General features: G+C 40.0%; 1 protein-coding gene across 1 annotated transcript; it reads right to left on the bottom strand.

Annotated features, from left to right (window-relative positions):
- Positions 1-237: 237 nt before the first annotated feature.
- On the bottom strand, positions 238-16,905 carry LOC121305045 (active breakpoint cluster region-related protein-like). Its single transcript, XM_041236557.1, has 8 exons — positions 16,215-16,905; positions 8,847-8,906; positions 8,119-8,228; positions 7,218-7,357; positions 5,473-5,607; positions 4,770-4,875; positions 2,059-2,206; positions 238-1,204 (listed from the first exon to the last, which is right to left on the bottom strand). The coding sequence occupies exons 1-8, from the start codon at positions 16,374-16,376 to the stop codon at positions 1,115-1,117; spliced, it is 951 nt and encodes a 316-aa protein (XP_041092491.1). The 5' UTR covers positions 16,377-16,905; the 3' UTR covers positions 238-1,114.
- Between the last annotated feature and the right edge of the window lie 450 nt (positions 16,906-17,355).

Raw genomic sequence — 17,355 nt, 5'->3', positions numbered from 1 at the left:
AATCAAATTATTTGTAAAAACTTAAAAAATAAGGGAGTAGCTTTGAATTAAAGTGGGATTTATTTTCTTCCTTTTGTTTGTCTATGGATATGTTACAGTACGTTTCAGCCAATATTGAACTTCAAACATCACCAACCTTCAGATTTTAGTTCTAACAATCAATACCAAAAGAAAAAAAAAGAAATGTTTCTGTAAAGTATTTCAAATGAAGTTCTGGTTTGTACAGGCACACGTTAAAACCTTTAATCCAAATATTTTATTAATAAATAGGGCAATTTTTGCTTTTACATACACAACAGAGAGCCGTGCCATTATCATACATTTTCAGTTAAAATACTCCTCAGTTAAAATCCACCGGATTTGAATTATTTCACAACTCAGGTTTGGCTACCAGTTTACACAACCCACATGCACGGAGCAAAATAAACCATTTAACAAAAAATATTTATAAAATATGAAAGGTCATTTCTGGAATGCCTCTGAAGTAAACCAAGTAACAGAACATTCTGGAATGACTAACTGGTTTATATACCACCATGCTACTAACATTTACTAGACACCACATTCTCTCCCATCTTGAGAGAATTACTGTACCTGCTTAAAACATCATTCTGGATTATCAACGACGACATTGCCACAAAGGAAAAAGGTCCTTATTTTAATGCCCTGCCCTTGTCCTCAAGCTCCATCGTTAGATGAAAAAAGCTACAGGTGCTGTAGCTGCGAGAAGGAAACTTTTCCGGCTTCAAAGTTGACCACAGAGCATCTTTACAGAGTTAAATGCATTGGATGGAAAAACTCAAACTGTTCAAAGCAGGAACCAAAACATACATCTTCAACTCCTCTGGATTCCCGAACGATGGAAACCAACGCAAGCGCCAATACGTCTGCAGGAATCTCAAAAGTCTCCTGCTTTTTGTCAGTTTTGGCATTTATGAAACAGACATGAAACAGAGCCTTCAACACAAAGTACACCAGACGTGACTAATGCAAAGGGAGCACAGTGTCGGTTTCTTTCTCTTCTATTAAACCTGTACAAAAAAGTATGTGTCAAAATGGGGGCGGGGATCCGGTGCGAGCGGAGAGGGCTCTCCCTCCTCAGCCTGCCCTGGGTCTACACATCAGTGGAGTAGTAGAGTGTATTACGTTTCAGCTCTGCGATGGAAATCGGGGGGTGCTGAAGATAATACAGCAGCACTTGGACCTGGATCACAAGAAGAGAAATACACACAGGTTAGCTGCTGCTAGGCCCAGTCGTTACAATAACTACATGCTTCTCAAAATCACAGTTGGCTTGTCACTCCAATAACGTTTACATTTTCACTGAAAGAAAGGAACATCGAGAAAACCTAGAACAATGAGTGTGTGTGTGTGTGTGAGTCTCTTCAGTGCAGTTTTGGTACTACTTTAATACTCTGGTGGAGGCTGCATTTTGACCCTCCCCTCTAGATCAACAGTACCAGTCTGTCTTGGCCACAAACTGTATTGACAGATATATACTACATACTTGGATATTGTCCAGGCATAGATCCCAGGAGGACAAATAGCCCTACTTCTTTTAATAGACAACAGGAGGTCTCTATCGCCAGGATGATCAAAGTCAAAGCTGAGGAATGTTGGCGGGAACTCATCTTTGTGTTTCCTGTTTATATTTCAAACCAGAGAAATGTAAAGTGTGGCCTCTTAAGGCGCAGCTGTTATTCCATACTTCCCGATAAACAGCGTTTCATTAAAAAGCTGTATGAGACAATCCTACACCTGTAAGGCTGCCAGTGTGTGTTTAAATTCTAACAAGACACATTGAGGTCCACAGCTGTAAACACAAGCTCATCTTAATACTTTTAACTCTATAGCTGTCCTGCTGATGTTTTCCTCAAGGGGTCACTGCACACATTAAAAATACAGTGAAATTAGGTCCACATGAAATCAGGTTTATACATTTTCAATCGCATTATTATATCACAAAATATGATATGACTGCATTGTCATTGACACTTACAATTTTTTCAAAGCTAATCTTAAAACGCACACAATTTTTTTACATGGAATAATGTGTACCTGTGCCATAACATCATGTGACCAAATATCAGAGGCCAGATTGATGTGTGCTTTCTGTTCCACTTCTGAGGGCCTGAGCAGCGTTGGGCCGAACACTGTGCCCAGATTGTGCAGGGACATCTTATTGATGGGCTCCTTTTCTGCAACTCTGGGGAGATAATGAACAAGCAGCATTGTTCAATATCTTAAAATAAATAAATAAAAATCAATCAAAACGATCAACAGGCACAGTTTGCAGTGGTGACCATCAACCAGCACTGCTCCCGATAGCGTCTGATTGTCCACCCAAGTGCTGATCAGGTACAGCACTGGGATCTGGCAATATTTCACTCAAAACAAATGCTAAACTTTACATTGAGCCAAAGACTTGTGCGTGACATTCTATGGCACACCCAACACAGTTTCCCTCCCTGCTGTATTTTATGAAAAACAATCGTTCCTGTAATATCAGAGATGCCTCTGTAGTGTTATGATGGTTTGAGCCCCTTAGTGTCCTGAATCCACAGAAGCCTCGCTGCTCGATCACAGCATTTCCTTGCAGACTCATTAGGCTGGGCTAGGCAGGCGGGTTCAGCTGTTTGGGGGCACTGTTTTAGTGTATACTGGGGAGGGAGTGGGTGTTAGATACACTAAGCCTTTGTTCCTCTGCCTTTTCCACCTTCAAAAGCACAGCTGGCAGCAGATGTTAGGCTGCAGAAAAGAAAGCGGCGTCCAGCCTTCCTGACAACTGTTGTGGAGGAATTTTAAATGGCAGCTCCACCCGTTGCGTCTTACTGATCTTCTTCGTTGCGGCTTTCTAAAATAAGTGAGTGCCAGTGCTCTGGGCGCTGCCACGCCTCTGTTTGATCCCTGCTTTTCCAGACATTACTTCATACCATTCGAACGCTGCACATGCTTGGCGCAATTAATACACTTTTTTTCCAGCAGCAGTTGGTCACCTTTTGTCCAAGCATGTACTGCCCTTGGAACAAAATCGTTACTGGGGCAGTGACCCATTCGGGCGAGCAATCTCAACTGCAAAGCAACGGCCTTAGTCACAGTTGCAGAGGACAGGATAGCTATTCAAAAGTAACATTATCCAAAAAGCACTCTCAGAATGCTATTGAAAATCCTCTTGAATCATACAGTGGTCTCAGACGTGTTATTACTTGATATTAAGGCACTAGTGGTGTTCCAGTCATTGCCAGGTGGTGTCCCCACCAGGCAGTGTTTGTCTGATGGAAAGCTCATACATGCTGCTGCCTGGTATGATTAGGTCCAGTAGTTATCTCCAACAGGCACGCCATCTAGTGAACGACAGTTTGTCAATTCAAAGGTGTGTATCTTCACTACAGTAGCCCCAGTGGCTAATCAACACTTACGTTTCAATCACATATTTGTTGTCCTTAGAATGTTGTCCAATTGATGTTTGCTGCTTTTTTTTTTTGTCAGCTAGACTTGAGGGTACACTGTGTGCACAGGTTTAATTCCCATACGCACTTTGTGCATTGCTCAGCTCAATGTCTGCAGGGTATCAGTCTTCCTGTTGTTTCAGTTAGTTAATGTGGTGTTGTGGTAAAAAGGTGGCCATGTTTACACTACACAGCAGGGGCTGTTGAATCCGGGCCAGCCCTTTGAAGACCAGCTTTCAGGGTGTTGGCCAACTTCAGTGATTATAAGGGCTTACAATGGCAGCCAACCATATGCTTATTACAGACAACAAACTTTTGCTTTGAAGGCATGCTTTACTTTTCCAACATATTGCAATTCATTTACATTTTTAATTACCACAAAAGCTGAATTATTAAAGGGTACATAAGGACCTTTTTAGACAATATTGTATTTTCATGTGTGAATGTACCTTTCCTCACACATATCTAAGCTATATAGACTGACTTAGTCCCAGATTATGAGCACCCTCTGTATGTGTGTACGCTGGTTTAGGGTTCATCCACCTCATCAGATTTCCACTGTATTGTTCATCGTTTATCTAAGATCATTTGACTTTATCTGAACAGATTGCCATGCAAATGTTTCTTACAGATACAATGTATTGACTATGGCAACGCATCTTGTATATTATAATCTTCTGGTGTCGTTCCAATGGAGCAGATGTGGGAACATGCTATACCCAATTCCCAGACAGGAATGGCTTTTCCCTCTGCACTCAGTTTTTCCAGTAAATACACTCCAGCCAAAACAGAAGGAACAGCTCTCAACATCTGAAAGGCTATGAAAATCCTACAGCTTCTGGCTATTTATTTAATTTTCCTTCAATGTATATATAAAAATTCAGGAATCTTTATAAAAGATAAAGGAATCCTGCTGCACTCAAATACTTTCAAGTTTCAATTTCAATGCATCTGCTGTGGAAAGAACACACAGGGAATTTACATCTCAAGCAAATTAAAAAGGATCTTGGGTTGAATGTAGATAATTCAGTATATGTGCTGCCAAAGAGAGCATGAATATAGATAACTCAGGATATGCAAATGTTTCAAATGCAACGATAAACTGCAGCATCCTGGCACCTTTGCTACAGGTTGCCTGGTCTAACTGCAGCTAGACCATTAGAGAGAGCTTCAGCTGAACAGACGGAGTGATCAGGTACCAGGAAGCAGCTGTCTTTCAAATGCCTTCGACCTCCTCTGACTACTGGAGTGCTCAGAGAGTTGCAGCCGTGATGCCAGGTGAGCTGGACTCTACCTGTTAACTGCTGCTTGTTCTCTTACCTCTTCAGGTGCTCCAGCAAGGACAGGAAGGTGATGAGGTTAGGTTCGGGCAGGGAGCGGAGAAGGTGCATCATGCAGTTCTCCTTGGCAGCAGGGTCCGAGAGAGCTGTGTGGATATAAGCAGCTTTCACAAACAAACACAGCACTGGGAGCCGTGTTCTGACTTGCTAACTGCAGCTTAATCATTGATCGATATTGGGCTCACATGTGCTATTCTTTAAGTTTATGTTTATAATGTCAAAAGTTTGTACTTTATACAACACTGTACAATATATTTTGTGCCCGGCTATTTAACCATTACCGGTGGAAGCAAAGTGGGAGTCTAGCATGTCGTAATTAATGTGCAGTCTGGTACATTGCTGTACACTATAATGTCAATATTTTTTTCCTGTTCATTTAAACACGACATCCGGCTCTCCAGAGGTTTTCTTTTTGGAAAGCTAATTTACCCAGGACCTTTGTGACCGCACCAAAACAAACTGGGGAAGTGTCATTTAACCCCTGCTCATGTTGCCCTATTTAGAACCAGTAATGGCATTTCGATGGCAATTGGCAATTATTTTGTAAAGCAGTTAAAACATGACTTAAGAAAGTATGTATGTCAATAGCAGGTCCTAAATAAAGGCTGAGGTACAGAAGACTGTACTAAAACACAGTAAAACCAGCTCGGTGCTTCAATATCAAAAAGGGACCAGTTCCATACCTATTCCCTCCATGAACGCCAGATACAGCCTGTCTGTGAGCAGCGGCTCTGGCAGCTCTCTGAAGTACAGCTTCAGAGTCCCGGCTATGGCGTTGATATCCATCTCACTCAGCATCACCAAGATATCTTTGGTATCTAGAGGGAGAATGCAGGAACATTAGCACAGACCAGAACAACTGGAACAGCACAGCACTGCTGTACATGTGGCTCACCTCACAACATTACCGCATTCAGAGGGGCCCACCACCTACATTACTCTAAGTGCCAGAGCCCAGCAACTGAATGACTGAACAACTTACTAGTATATGAGAAAATGCTATCTTGAGTGCCAAAGCCAAAAATATACCCATCTATACCCTACTATGCCATCTATCCATGTGCCATTTATCCATTAATTTGAGATCTTAAACTTAAATGGCTGCTTAGGAGCAATGTTATGTACACTACATAATATAAGTTTAATTATGTGTCTTTAGAATATCTGTAGAATAGCTGTAGGTATGGTAAGTACCTGGCACTGTATATTGTAATGGAAATGCTGATGCTATCAATGGAAAGTCTAAATGAATCCTGCTGTTGCACAAGTGGACTTATATGAGCAAAACATGAGGACATCAGCACAGCCCCTGCATTGCAGCAGCTATGACTCACAGCAAGTCTCTTGAGCAATACACATCTAATTCATTCCAACAGTTATTATCTGTTCAGGTGAAGAGGATGAAGAAAAGAGATCTGTTGCATAAATTAGTACCTCATCAATGTTTAACTAGTTACACTGGAGTAATGCATGCTTATATATATATAGATCGATTCTGAAACTTCTGTTTAGTTTGCAGTTCACTTATTAACATATTGGGGGGTTGATTCATCTTCAGAGCAGGATATTGAATTACTGGGCCTGGTTTTAAAAGCTTGGTACATTATTTTATTGATCTAAGCAACAACAATGTCTGGTTTATTAATGAAATGATTTTATTAACAAGCTAGACAGTGATGGATCTAAATGTGTAAGAAAAATAAGCACAGTGAAATATGTTTTTCTAATAAGACTGTATTTGCAAAAACTATTGTAACCTGCTTCTGTTTATCACATCAATCTGTGCTTTGAGCAATTGCTCTGTCTTTAACTCTCCCCAGGTATACAATCTTGCCTTGAGTAAGTGCTGTTTACAAAGCACCGGGGGCCTTTGCATTTAATAAAGCCTTTTACTGGGAAACCTGATACCCTTTCAAAAGGTTTACAGCTACCTGGGTAATAGAGAACTGTATATTGGCTTTGACAAAACGTGTTGTTGCCAAAATGTGTTCCCTGTTGTCAAGCTTTTCCTACTGCAGGATCTACTGTCAAGAGCTTTAAACACTGGATTGTAATACGAAACGAAACTGCTAAGACAAACATTTCATCAAAGAGTCGTTACGGGTTCATTCTTCATCAGCAACATAGTGGTAACGTACCAGTATCCACGCTGTGATATGAGATTCATAACATTGCGTCTCTTCAGATGACAGCTGCCGTGCTCAACACAGTGAAATATAAGATGAACAGCTGACGGATTTTTACCAGGCCAAGAATCAAACCATTACAAGCTCAGCTTTACCGCACTGAGGAGGCACCAGGCTAAGCATCAGAAAAAAAAAAATAGGTTTTGTTGTAAAGGAACCCTGCGCCGTGTTTAAGCACTATATAAAACTGTCCTGCAGTGGAAATCCCTTTGCAGAAAGACATTCACTGAAACAGAACTCACTGGTGTCGAACACTGCTTTCAGAGCCTGAATGTCTGTAGCGACTCCGGAAATCCTGTAGATCCCAACCTCCTCGATTCCGCGCTTCTCCACCTCCTCAATGCACTGCCGGACTATGTAAGGCACCTTGGAGCGTTCCCGCCTGTGGAACAACGGGGAAGAAATGGAAAAGATCAACTTCCAAGACCACTTGTTTTTATTATTAATATGAATTCAGGGAAAGAAGATACTAAAGACAAGGTGATTTAGTGTCGGGGGTGTTGTTTTTTTTTTTTAAATTTATTTTGCAATTAGGACCGGACACCAGTGTTAACTTTAATGTTCACAGTGGAGTAGACTTGACCCTGTTTAATGTCTTATCCGACAAGCCTGCGGAAGTATGACTCCAATTGTATAGTGGTTTAAGCAATTCCAGATTTTACTATAAGCTTAGTTAGGTCTTTTTGCTATATGGTTTGCCTTATACAGTGGGCATAAATATGCTATTAGTAAAATGAAGAATGGCTCAAACCGTAGTCTTATTACCTTCAGGTTCTGGGCCCTTATTGAGCAGTCTTATCCCTGAAAAGCTGCATTAACAAAGAATGAAGGGTGCTCCATGCTTCAGCAGAACAGGAAAGGGTAGACTATGTACATTTCACTGCTCGTCTCTACTGAGCTATGGAAAGAGCACTCAGTATACTGCTCCCCTAATGGGCACTCAACAAACCCCACCAAGAAACTATTGATTTCCTAACACTGAGCTGATGAACTGCCTTGACGTTAGGCTTACAAAAACATGGATATCATCTATGTTTAATGAAGCAGGGATTCTTTAAAAGCTTAAAACTTTCAAACCCATTTCTAAAAATACGTTCCAGACTGGAACTATAAAAGCAAATTAAAGAAAAGGCACAAGCTTACTTTGTAACCACGCCAATCTTGACTCCAAAGACTCCACTCTGTTTTTTCGACGGAGTTCTCTTTAAACTCAAGTCCCGACTTGTAAACTTCATTGAAAACTCCACCTTAATCTAAAGAAAAGGAAAAAAAAAACAATAGGAAACAGTTACTTCCACTAAATCGACACATAGGCAAAAATACTATCAAGAGGTAACAGTGGAACATTTCAAACAGCTCTCAGGCCTCTGGGTAGGCTCATCGCTGACTTCTATAAGCATATTGTGAAAGCAATCAAACTGATATATTCATTAGTAAGAGTCTTCTTTGCAGATGAATAACCAGGTCTGCTGATATCAAGGATGCCTGGTCCATGTTTACAAGGTTTGGGACACTTGAATATCCACTGAGTATCCACTGAATATCCACTGAGTAGACAGAAGATTGGACCCTCCTGCAGAAACTGCAGTACAATAATGTGGCTCAATGGGAAGACTGCCCCCTACTGAGCGACCAGCACCCATGCAGCACCCTTGCTAAACCTCTGAGCTCTGCTTGGTTAGCTGCAGGCTGGTAATGGCAAACTACACCTACTGTATACATTAAGTGAGTTTCTACAGTACATAAAAAAAGAAACCAATTCCGTGCATATTCCTAATGAAGCCGAACCCCATCATCCATTTCTCATGTTCAGCCACTTTAAAACAGGTCTTACCTGAAAGAAACTGACAGCGAATGAAAGTTCTCCTTACCCCGTTCATCTCTATTACGTCCATGTGCCAGTTCTTGGACTGCACCGTCTGTGGGTCCAGCTATGAGAGAGGGAAAGGAACCAATCAGTCCTGGTCCTAGTCCTATTAAGACAAGTCTTCAGTAGACATGGCTAGCAACTTTCTCACAATTGATAATCCGACAACCCTTCCTGTCCCAAATGAATAAAACCCACACAGTTCTGCACATTTTCACTTGATTAACTATTCATGGGATACAGGTTTATTTGGCTTACAGTATTCTATACAGTGAACCATATTTTTGCTCGGTTAAAATACAATGTGTGCATGTTATACTCTGAAAATGACAGTACCTCTGTATGATAACCCTAGTCCAAAAAATTTTGAAAAGACCATGTGTTTCTATGCAAGCACCTTTCCAAATGTATCGCGCCAAATATCTTTGCGTTTTAAGTCGAGCCAAGAAGCAAGGACTTTAAGAATTTCCAGCCAGAGCTTCAGTAAATCTGGGTTATTTTTGCAATGCTGCTTAAGGGAACCAATTTTCCGTCGGGGGAATGTTTCCCAGATAAGCCAGGCTATATATAACTCTTGGGAACCTAGTTTTTCCCGATTGGATTTCTGGGGTACTAACAGCAGATAAAAGTAAAAAAGCATACTGTTCAAATCTCTCCCCCTAAGTGTGTTGTATTCTTTATTTTGACAAGCCCAGATACATTTTTATCAAGTTTGAAAAAATAACTTAATTACTGTCAAACATTACTGGACAAAGAGAGCAAGAATACACATAATATATGCCTTAAAAGCTGCAACCTCAGTGAATTTCTATTGCAAAGTCCACCAGGGTGCTTTTAGTCAATTGATACCCCTCCCTGTCCACTCTGCTCTCCGCTGCCCTGCCACAGAGGTGAGAGACCAGGGGCAGACAGAGGGACCCTGGGGAGCCATTAAGCATCGACACTAGCCAAAGGCAGAGACCAGAACCATTTGGAAGTCATCATCACTGCTGTCATAAAGCTTGAAAAAGAGAAGCTGCTTTATTAAATCTGTTTAACCCTTTCCAGAGCCCAGGGCTGATTTAATCAGTAGACTCACACGAGAGAGAGAGAGAGAGAGAGAGAGAGAGAGAGAGAGAGAGATGAAAACTGTTTTATAATTGCACCAGATGGTTTATGGTTAGTAATTCATTACAAATACATTATGAAATATTCTACTCAGCACTAAGCAAGGAAAATAATAGCAAATAAATAATAAAGAGGCATAGATTTTTATCCATGGTATATTGTTTTAGTGTACTGCCCTGCATTTTGAATGGAGTTATCTTTCCTTGACCTCTGCAGTGTAGAAAGGGTTAAGGTGTTCCTAGATACAGAAGGATTTAAAATCGGGACTCCAGATGGCAACCGATAGCAGCCTCACTCTCTCCTACAGAACTGGTTGTGTTATTTACAGCAGGCAGGTCTTCAGAGCCAAAATCAATCTGAGGTGTTCTTATTGTTCTCTGCCAGGAAACTATTAAACTTGCAACTACACAGTATTTCAAATGAGTTCCTCGGACACTATTAATCCCGCTTTCCACTGCAGGAGGTAGATGTAAGCAGTCACATCCACGAACCAGAACACAGTTTATACTCCTGTACTGAACAGTTCAGGAAAGATGCCAGGAGCATTTTATATTGGTCCTGCTAGACCTTTTACACACACTTATTATTGTTTTCCTTTTGTCATTTCTTCCAATGGCATTTAATCTTCCCGTTGAAACTATAAAAATCGAGTACAACATGGTCATTAAAAACTGAACAGCACTCCGACATGTATTTAGCACTTCAAATCATTCACTTTAATTTATTTTTTTGAGACCGTCTTGGACAGGCAGTCTTCTACCCCCTTGTAAAATAATTGTAAACAATCTGACCACAAAAGCCTTTTGAGTAGCCTAATTCCAAACTATATTACATTTAAAAACTAATCATCCAGCTGGCAGGAGAAGCAACACACAAAAAAGAATGCCAACAGAAAGCCTTTGAAGGTAAAGTAAAAAAGACAATTATAAAGATGCCTTCACTTTAATTTATTTTTAAGACCTGGGAAGATCAGTTAAATAGTGCTAGAATAATGAGGGTACTTGTTATCTTTCATGATACAACAGAAGAGATAAAAGTGTGCACACTCAGTTACTAGACACACTAAGTCAATTAAAACGTAAAGGAATCTTTATACTTGGAATACATATCACTTTGTCAAGGGATTATAGACATTCTAAGAATGCAGACATAAAACACTTGCTTGCTTAAAAAATAATACACTTCCAATGAAGACAGACTGGCACTTCAGCAGATATAAAACAGAAATGATCTTAACATACAACACCAAAGAACAACTTTTTGGATTAAACAGATGATCTAAGCGTTTGTTACAGGTTAAAGGGTAAGCAGCTTCAAATGACGTTACATTGCCCTTACTGTTTCGTGCTGTTTGCACTCATGCAGGGTTCTGTGCTCCTAGATCCGAGTTGTTATCACTGTCAATATGCATGTGAAGTAGATGGGGTTGGAAGAGTATTTGAATGGGGTGAGGAATGAGGTTCCTGCCTGTAGGATTCTCTGGACAAGCTCAAAGCCAGGGGTAAGGATGCTTTTAGAAAAAAATGAAAGAAACAACACCCAGAACCACTCACAGTAACTTCAAAACATTGTACAATGTTTTACATTTAATTCTGGGCCTCCAAGGAGAGGAAACAAAAAAAAAAACTAAGTTCACTTGAGGCCAGAGCTGGATTCAGGCTTCCAGAGGTGAAAGCCATGCAAGGTTAGTGAACCAGCCTGCTGTGCAGCCCAGCCAATAGCTTATAATTCACAACACCCTAATAATTCACAAGAGAGTCTCAGCTGGTTTTATTGCCCAGCGCTGAACCTTCCCAGTGAATACTTTGCTTCTTTCTTTCAAATGGAACAAGAACATCTTGAAAAAGTACAGACAGTTACCAATGAGCCGGTCGCTGGTAGCTTTTCAAAGCTGAAGCATGACTCGGTACAGTGGGAACAATTCCAACATTTTATATAAAAAAACAGAAAAAGAGAGTCTTGGATTCTGCATGCGTAATGCATTTTCCATTAAGGGTTTCTCCAAAATAAAACGGGTAAAAAAAATAAAATAAAAGAGTAGGAATGAATCAAACCCTGATACAGCCCGATAATCATTTCAGATTTAAATCCAGATGGTTATTCCAGATGAATAGTTCAGAAAGTCGACACTTTTGTAACATGAACGCCTGCGGCACTTAGAGCCGATATACGAGAGAAATATATTCAAGCAGAGATATCCGATTCTAGCTTATTTCTAAACTTTTATTTTTTTTCCCTTCTGGTTAGAAGGATATTTGTTGTAAATATTATTTACTATCACAGCCCAAAAGTGCTGCTCAATACAGCGATGTAAATGAGGCAGCCGGGTTCTAGCTTTAACACATACAGAACAGCTCAAGAAAGCCTTGGATTTGGCAACACTTTGAAAATTGTAGAAACTGAAGGTATGCACTTGCACCATGAAACAGTAAGCTTGGTTGGCTATATAACATGTTTCTACATTTTCTGCAGTAATTTATATATGGTGACAGCCTCTTGCATATTAAAAAAAAAATAAACCTCTTCATATCTCTAATATACCGATAATGAAAGAATGTAATTACTGCATCCCGCATCGTCTGTCTTTGATCTGTCACCGCTCTGCAATCCCTCACTCTCTCTCATACTTAACTTTCAGTCCAGCACTCTTTCCTGAGTCATGGCACTACTGGCCAAATGATGACCTCTCCTGTCTTGATTTGCTTTATATTTAACCTCATTTAGGTGCCTACAGCCATGTCAGTGTTTTATCAACATGTCTATTGCATTAGACACCTTTAAAAATATATATTTGAAAGCAGAGGGAGATGGATCTCATGAGAAAGCAGTCTGTCTCTTCCTGGAAATGCAAACCTCCAGCGACTGCACAAGCCCCTTTGATTAAGAATATTTGATCTCATCTGGAAACTTCACAGCAATTACTGAACCATTAACTCAATTAGCAAGAAGCTCTCCGGAGTTTCCTGAAGATGTCCTGCAATTTAAAAGAACAGGACGTTTCTGGTCACAAATTCATTCACAAACCATTCTTTTTGCAGTCTTTGTGATTTCTGCATTGATTGTATTGCTCATTACATACTCATTAGTAAGAAATAATATGTTTTAAATCAAAGTGTTTTTGCAGTATGTACCAATGATGATGAATTATTGTATTACTGATGTGTTCTTTTGCAGCTGTAAAATAACTCCATACACAAAATTGATTCACTAAACACTCAATCTTGCCAATTTGTCATACTGCCATATTTCACATCCATAGCACAATATTTTGCACATTAAAAATTATCCTCTTGGCACCCATTTGGAAATCCAAATTGAATCCTAAAATGACAGTAATCCGAAATCACGGCTAAAACTGGACCCCACGTTCAAAAGCAAGAGTTCGACTTGGAATTTTCAGTTGACGTCAAATAAATTCCTCTTGTTAGCGAATACTTCCAGAAAATCCATATTTCACCATAACATTGTTTGCGAGGGTCTTGTTTATCCTACAAGAGAAGATATTCACAAAACCAACAGCTAACAAAAATAAACTGGGAGTGCAGTTAACTCTTTCTGCACCACAGCAATGCTGTCTGAACTTGTTACTGTGGGTACCAATCCCAGTTGCACCTTTCTTTAAAGTGAATTAACCCCCAATGACAGCTTCCGACAGCTTACTGCAAGTGGAGTCTTTATCACGCAATTATTGTGAAATTTAAAGCACCAAGACTGCATCTAAATATTTAGTGTAAATCATAATATTTGGCTTGCCAGGTACAATGGCAATGCCTCCTAAGGGAATGCATTATTCACATAACAATCTGCAATCATTTAAATGTGACATTTAGCAGAATGAATGGTAGTAGGGGGGTGATGGCTTGAAGGCTATAGTTATGCAATAATGGTGTCTGACAAAAGTAAATTTCTTGATCTCGCCAACGAGCAAAACCACAATGCGTTCCTGGCTTTTCCATGCTGATGTAATTAACTGAATCTGAAACTTATAAATAAACTCAGCTTTTCATTCTAAACACATGGGCTGAGCCGATTTACTTTCATATCACCAGTCTTGCTCCTATTAAATTGCTTATCCAAATTAGGAAAAGTACATTACCCATAAAACAATATGTTGGTGTCAGTTTTGGCCGCATTGACGGACATTAAAAGGTAATAAAAGCTTCCTTCAAAATGTTATAACAGCAGTTAAAGCAAATTAGCTTTAGGCATCAGCACCCACATCCCACTGCTCTATGGTGACATGCTGTTTTGTTTTTTCTACAACAACATTGGGAACTGGCCAAGTGACTTTACAGTAAACTCACCCAACATCTGTGCACACATCCACACACATTCTTTATTGCAAAATTCAGTCAAGAACCAACTACTTAGCAAGTTCACAGACATGCATACAGGTATCAAATTCCCAAAAACAGTAACTGCCTTTAAGTATCGAGCATCATTATCGTCACGACGACTGTTTTAAAAAAAAAACCCCGTAAAAGCTTGCGTAACAGTGTCGCATTCAAAATGAAAGCTGGACTGAGGGGCGGAGGTGTAAATAACAATAAATACCTAGTTTCCTTAGGCAAGAGCAGACGATGGGCCAGAAATACACTTCACTGTGGTTACCACCACATAACAATGTTGCTGAGCTGTTAAAATGATCTTAAATACAATGCAGGCTCTACAATGAACGCAGTGCGCTTCCAGCTCAGCCAGTAGGCTTGCTCACTACCAAATTACACACCTGCTGCAACTCATCAGACCTGACTTCTCTAAATAATGCTGCTAAAGGATTAAGGTTCGCAAAGTAAAGTAAAGTATTGATTGCTCTGAAAGCATGCTGTTGGTGCTCCCTGAGGTGTCCTTGATTTTGGTGGCTTTCTCTTTGCACATTTTAAAAATGTTATCCATCCTCAAATGCAGCCATTAGTCAAGAAGGAAGTGACTGGTTTAGAACTCATCTTTGGCGTTGGCACTTTTTCCCCATAGCTTTTCTGTCCAGCATGTTGCTGCCACCACATTCTCTAGCACTGACAGAACAGGAAGACAAACAGACATTTTCATTGAAGCATTTTTGGTTTTACTAATACAGCTTTACAGGATAGGTCGATAGAGCTGATATTTTCAACATGGGTTCATAACGCAAAATAAATAAATAAATAAAAGATGTTAATAAAAATAAATAAAAATGCATGAACCTGGAACTCACACAGCATAGTTCGTCGTTACCAGTGTTCTATCATTCGGAAAGGACTTTTACCAAACAATGTTTGGTAAGCATCAATGTAAAGTTTAATGTAGAAGCCGTCACGTAAATTCCCAAGTTACCTTAAAGTGATGATAAACACTATTTTTTTGGTGTTAGAACATGTAAAGTCATTTTATTAAAAATCGTCATCCTTCGCTGGAAAAGTAGAATCGACGGTATTTGTTAATTATAACAGGTTAAGTACTCGTCGTCGGAACAACAGGGCTAGAACGTACGATACGTATATCTTCAAAGTCCCGGAACTAGAAGTGGCATAACTGGTCAGTCTGAATTACATGGTTCCGTTAGTTGACAGTTTGTGTTAATGTCGTAATATTCTTGGCATTTTGTGTTCCCTACGACATTATAAGGTGAAGAATAGGATATGGATAGTGCTCGATACGATACCGACACCGTAAGACATATGATATTATAAGGAGGAAATGTATTGGGGTGCCCACATCAATCATTCTAGTTAAAAAAATAACACAAGTTTACATTCAGAAAGCATTTCTGTCAGAACCACATATCTATGCATGCCATAGATATGCATAGCCTTAGTCCTGCTTTTGGAGTTTAAAATATTATTAGCAATAGCATTATTAGCAATATATTTACAACTTACAAAATCAAACCCTTTTTCTTCACATACAGCATTTGAGCCCTGTACAGGGTTAACCCAACTCCCCCATGAGACAAGCTGGAGAAAGTTCAAGTCAAGATGCGTCTGCAGTAAGAACGAACTGACTGCCATCATTGTACATCGCAATGCAGTTAGTAGAGTTTAAAGTACATTAAGTAAATAAGCGCTACAGTCTAGAGACATAAATAACACAACATGTCTATGGCAGTACTCAACTGATAATCAGCAACTCCAGTTCAGGAGGGCCACTCTATGCTGGGTTTAACTGCAATGAATGAATGAACTGCTTTTGAACCTCAAATTAACTGGTTCAATGAACAATTAATGACAGAACAAAGACCCGGTCAGGTGGTGCCAGTGTTGTTATTATTATCATGTTTTATAAAGACCTTTTGCCTGAGCAGTTTGTTCCGTACTCGACCCCACAGCTTGGCCCCGGTGTTGGACTGTCTTTTAGTTTCAGGCTCCGTGACGCTCGTCTCCACACAGCAATGCTCCAGACGCTCGCACACAGAGTTCAGGTTACAGTCGGCGACCAGAACATCCGTCATCCTCAATCAACTGCACCCACCGTTGGGGAAGAACAAAAAAAGGGGTACAAATCCTCAAGCCTGTCTTCAGGGGGAAAAAAAAAAAAAAAACAGCAGGCCACCCAAATGCTGTAGATACACCAACAGAAGAAAAAAAAAACAAAAAAAAAAACTCTTGGCCAACTTTGTAACCCAGTTTTTTGTTAAAATGTATTCTATGTATTCCCCTCGCAGGAAACAAATATGCTCAGCAGTGTTCAGATGATTCAGAAAAATAAAAAATAAAAAGGAAAATAAGCCTGGAATCCCCTCTTCAGTATTTTCTGTTAATTCCACTGTAAATTGCCAGCATCTCTTGTTCCCAGCTCAAGAAGAAAATGAAGAAATCAGCTGAAGCCTGAGATTGCAAACACGCCTCCTACACTCCTAGCACCGATAACACTCTTGAGAGCTACTGTACTGTAGTCTGACTGCAAAGAGACTCACTGCTCTAGCTCCGGCTGTATGCGTTTGATGACAGTCAGCGGTGTGTGACCAGATAGCAGGAGTAGACTTAGCTCAGACTCACAGCTCACCACTTGAGGAAGTGAGTAAAAAAAAAAAAAAAAAGAGAGAGAGAGAGAGAGAGAGAGAGAGAGAGAGAGAGAGAGAGAGAGAGTCTGATGTCAATCTGTTCCAGATGTTAACCTCTTTCTTTAACCCTTCAACACCCAATCTGTTTTTTGGGGTTTTTTTTTAACGCAACTTAATTGTATCTTCTTTATGTATTTGATAATTATCTTAGGCATTTCCTGATCATTTCATAGCATTTTAAAATCTGCTTTACTGATCTAATCTGTCGTGATCCAGATACCAAGCCTTCTCTTCCTTTCTCCTCCTCTCTCTCCATCCACCGGATTTGAGCACAGTTCACCTACTTTCTTCCCATTATGCATGTCTGAGTTGCGTGCGTGCTATGGCAGCCCTGTAGGAAAGGTCTCCAGGGAACGGTGCTAATTGG

Source organism: Polyodon spathula, chromosome 41, assembly GCF_017654505.1.
Source record: "Polyodon spathula isolate WHYD16114869_AA chromosome 41, ASM1765450v1, whole genome shotgun sequence".
Classification (NCBI taxonomy): Eukaryota; Metazoa; Chordata; class Actinopteri; order Acipenseriformes; family Polyodontidae; genus Polyodon; species Polyodon spathula.
This window is presented reverse-complemented; position numbering and strand designations above follow the sequence as displayed.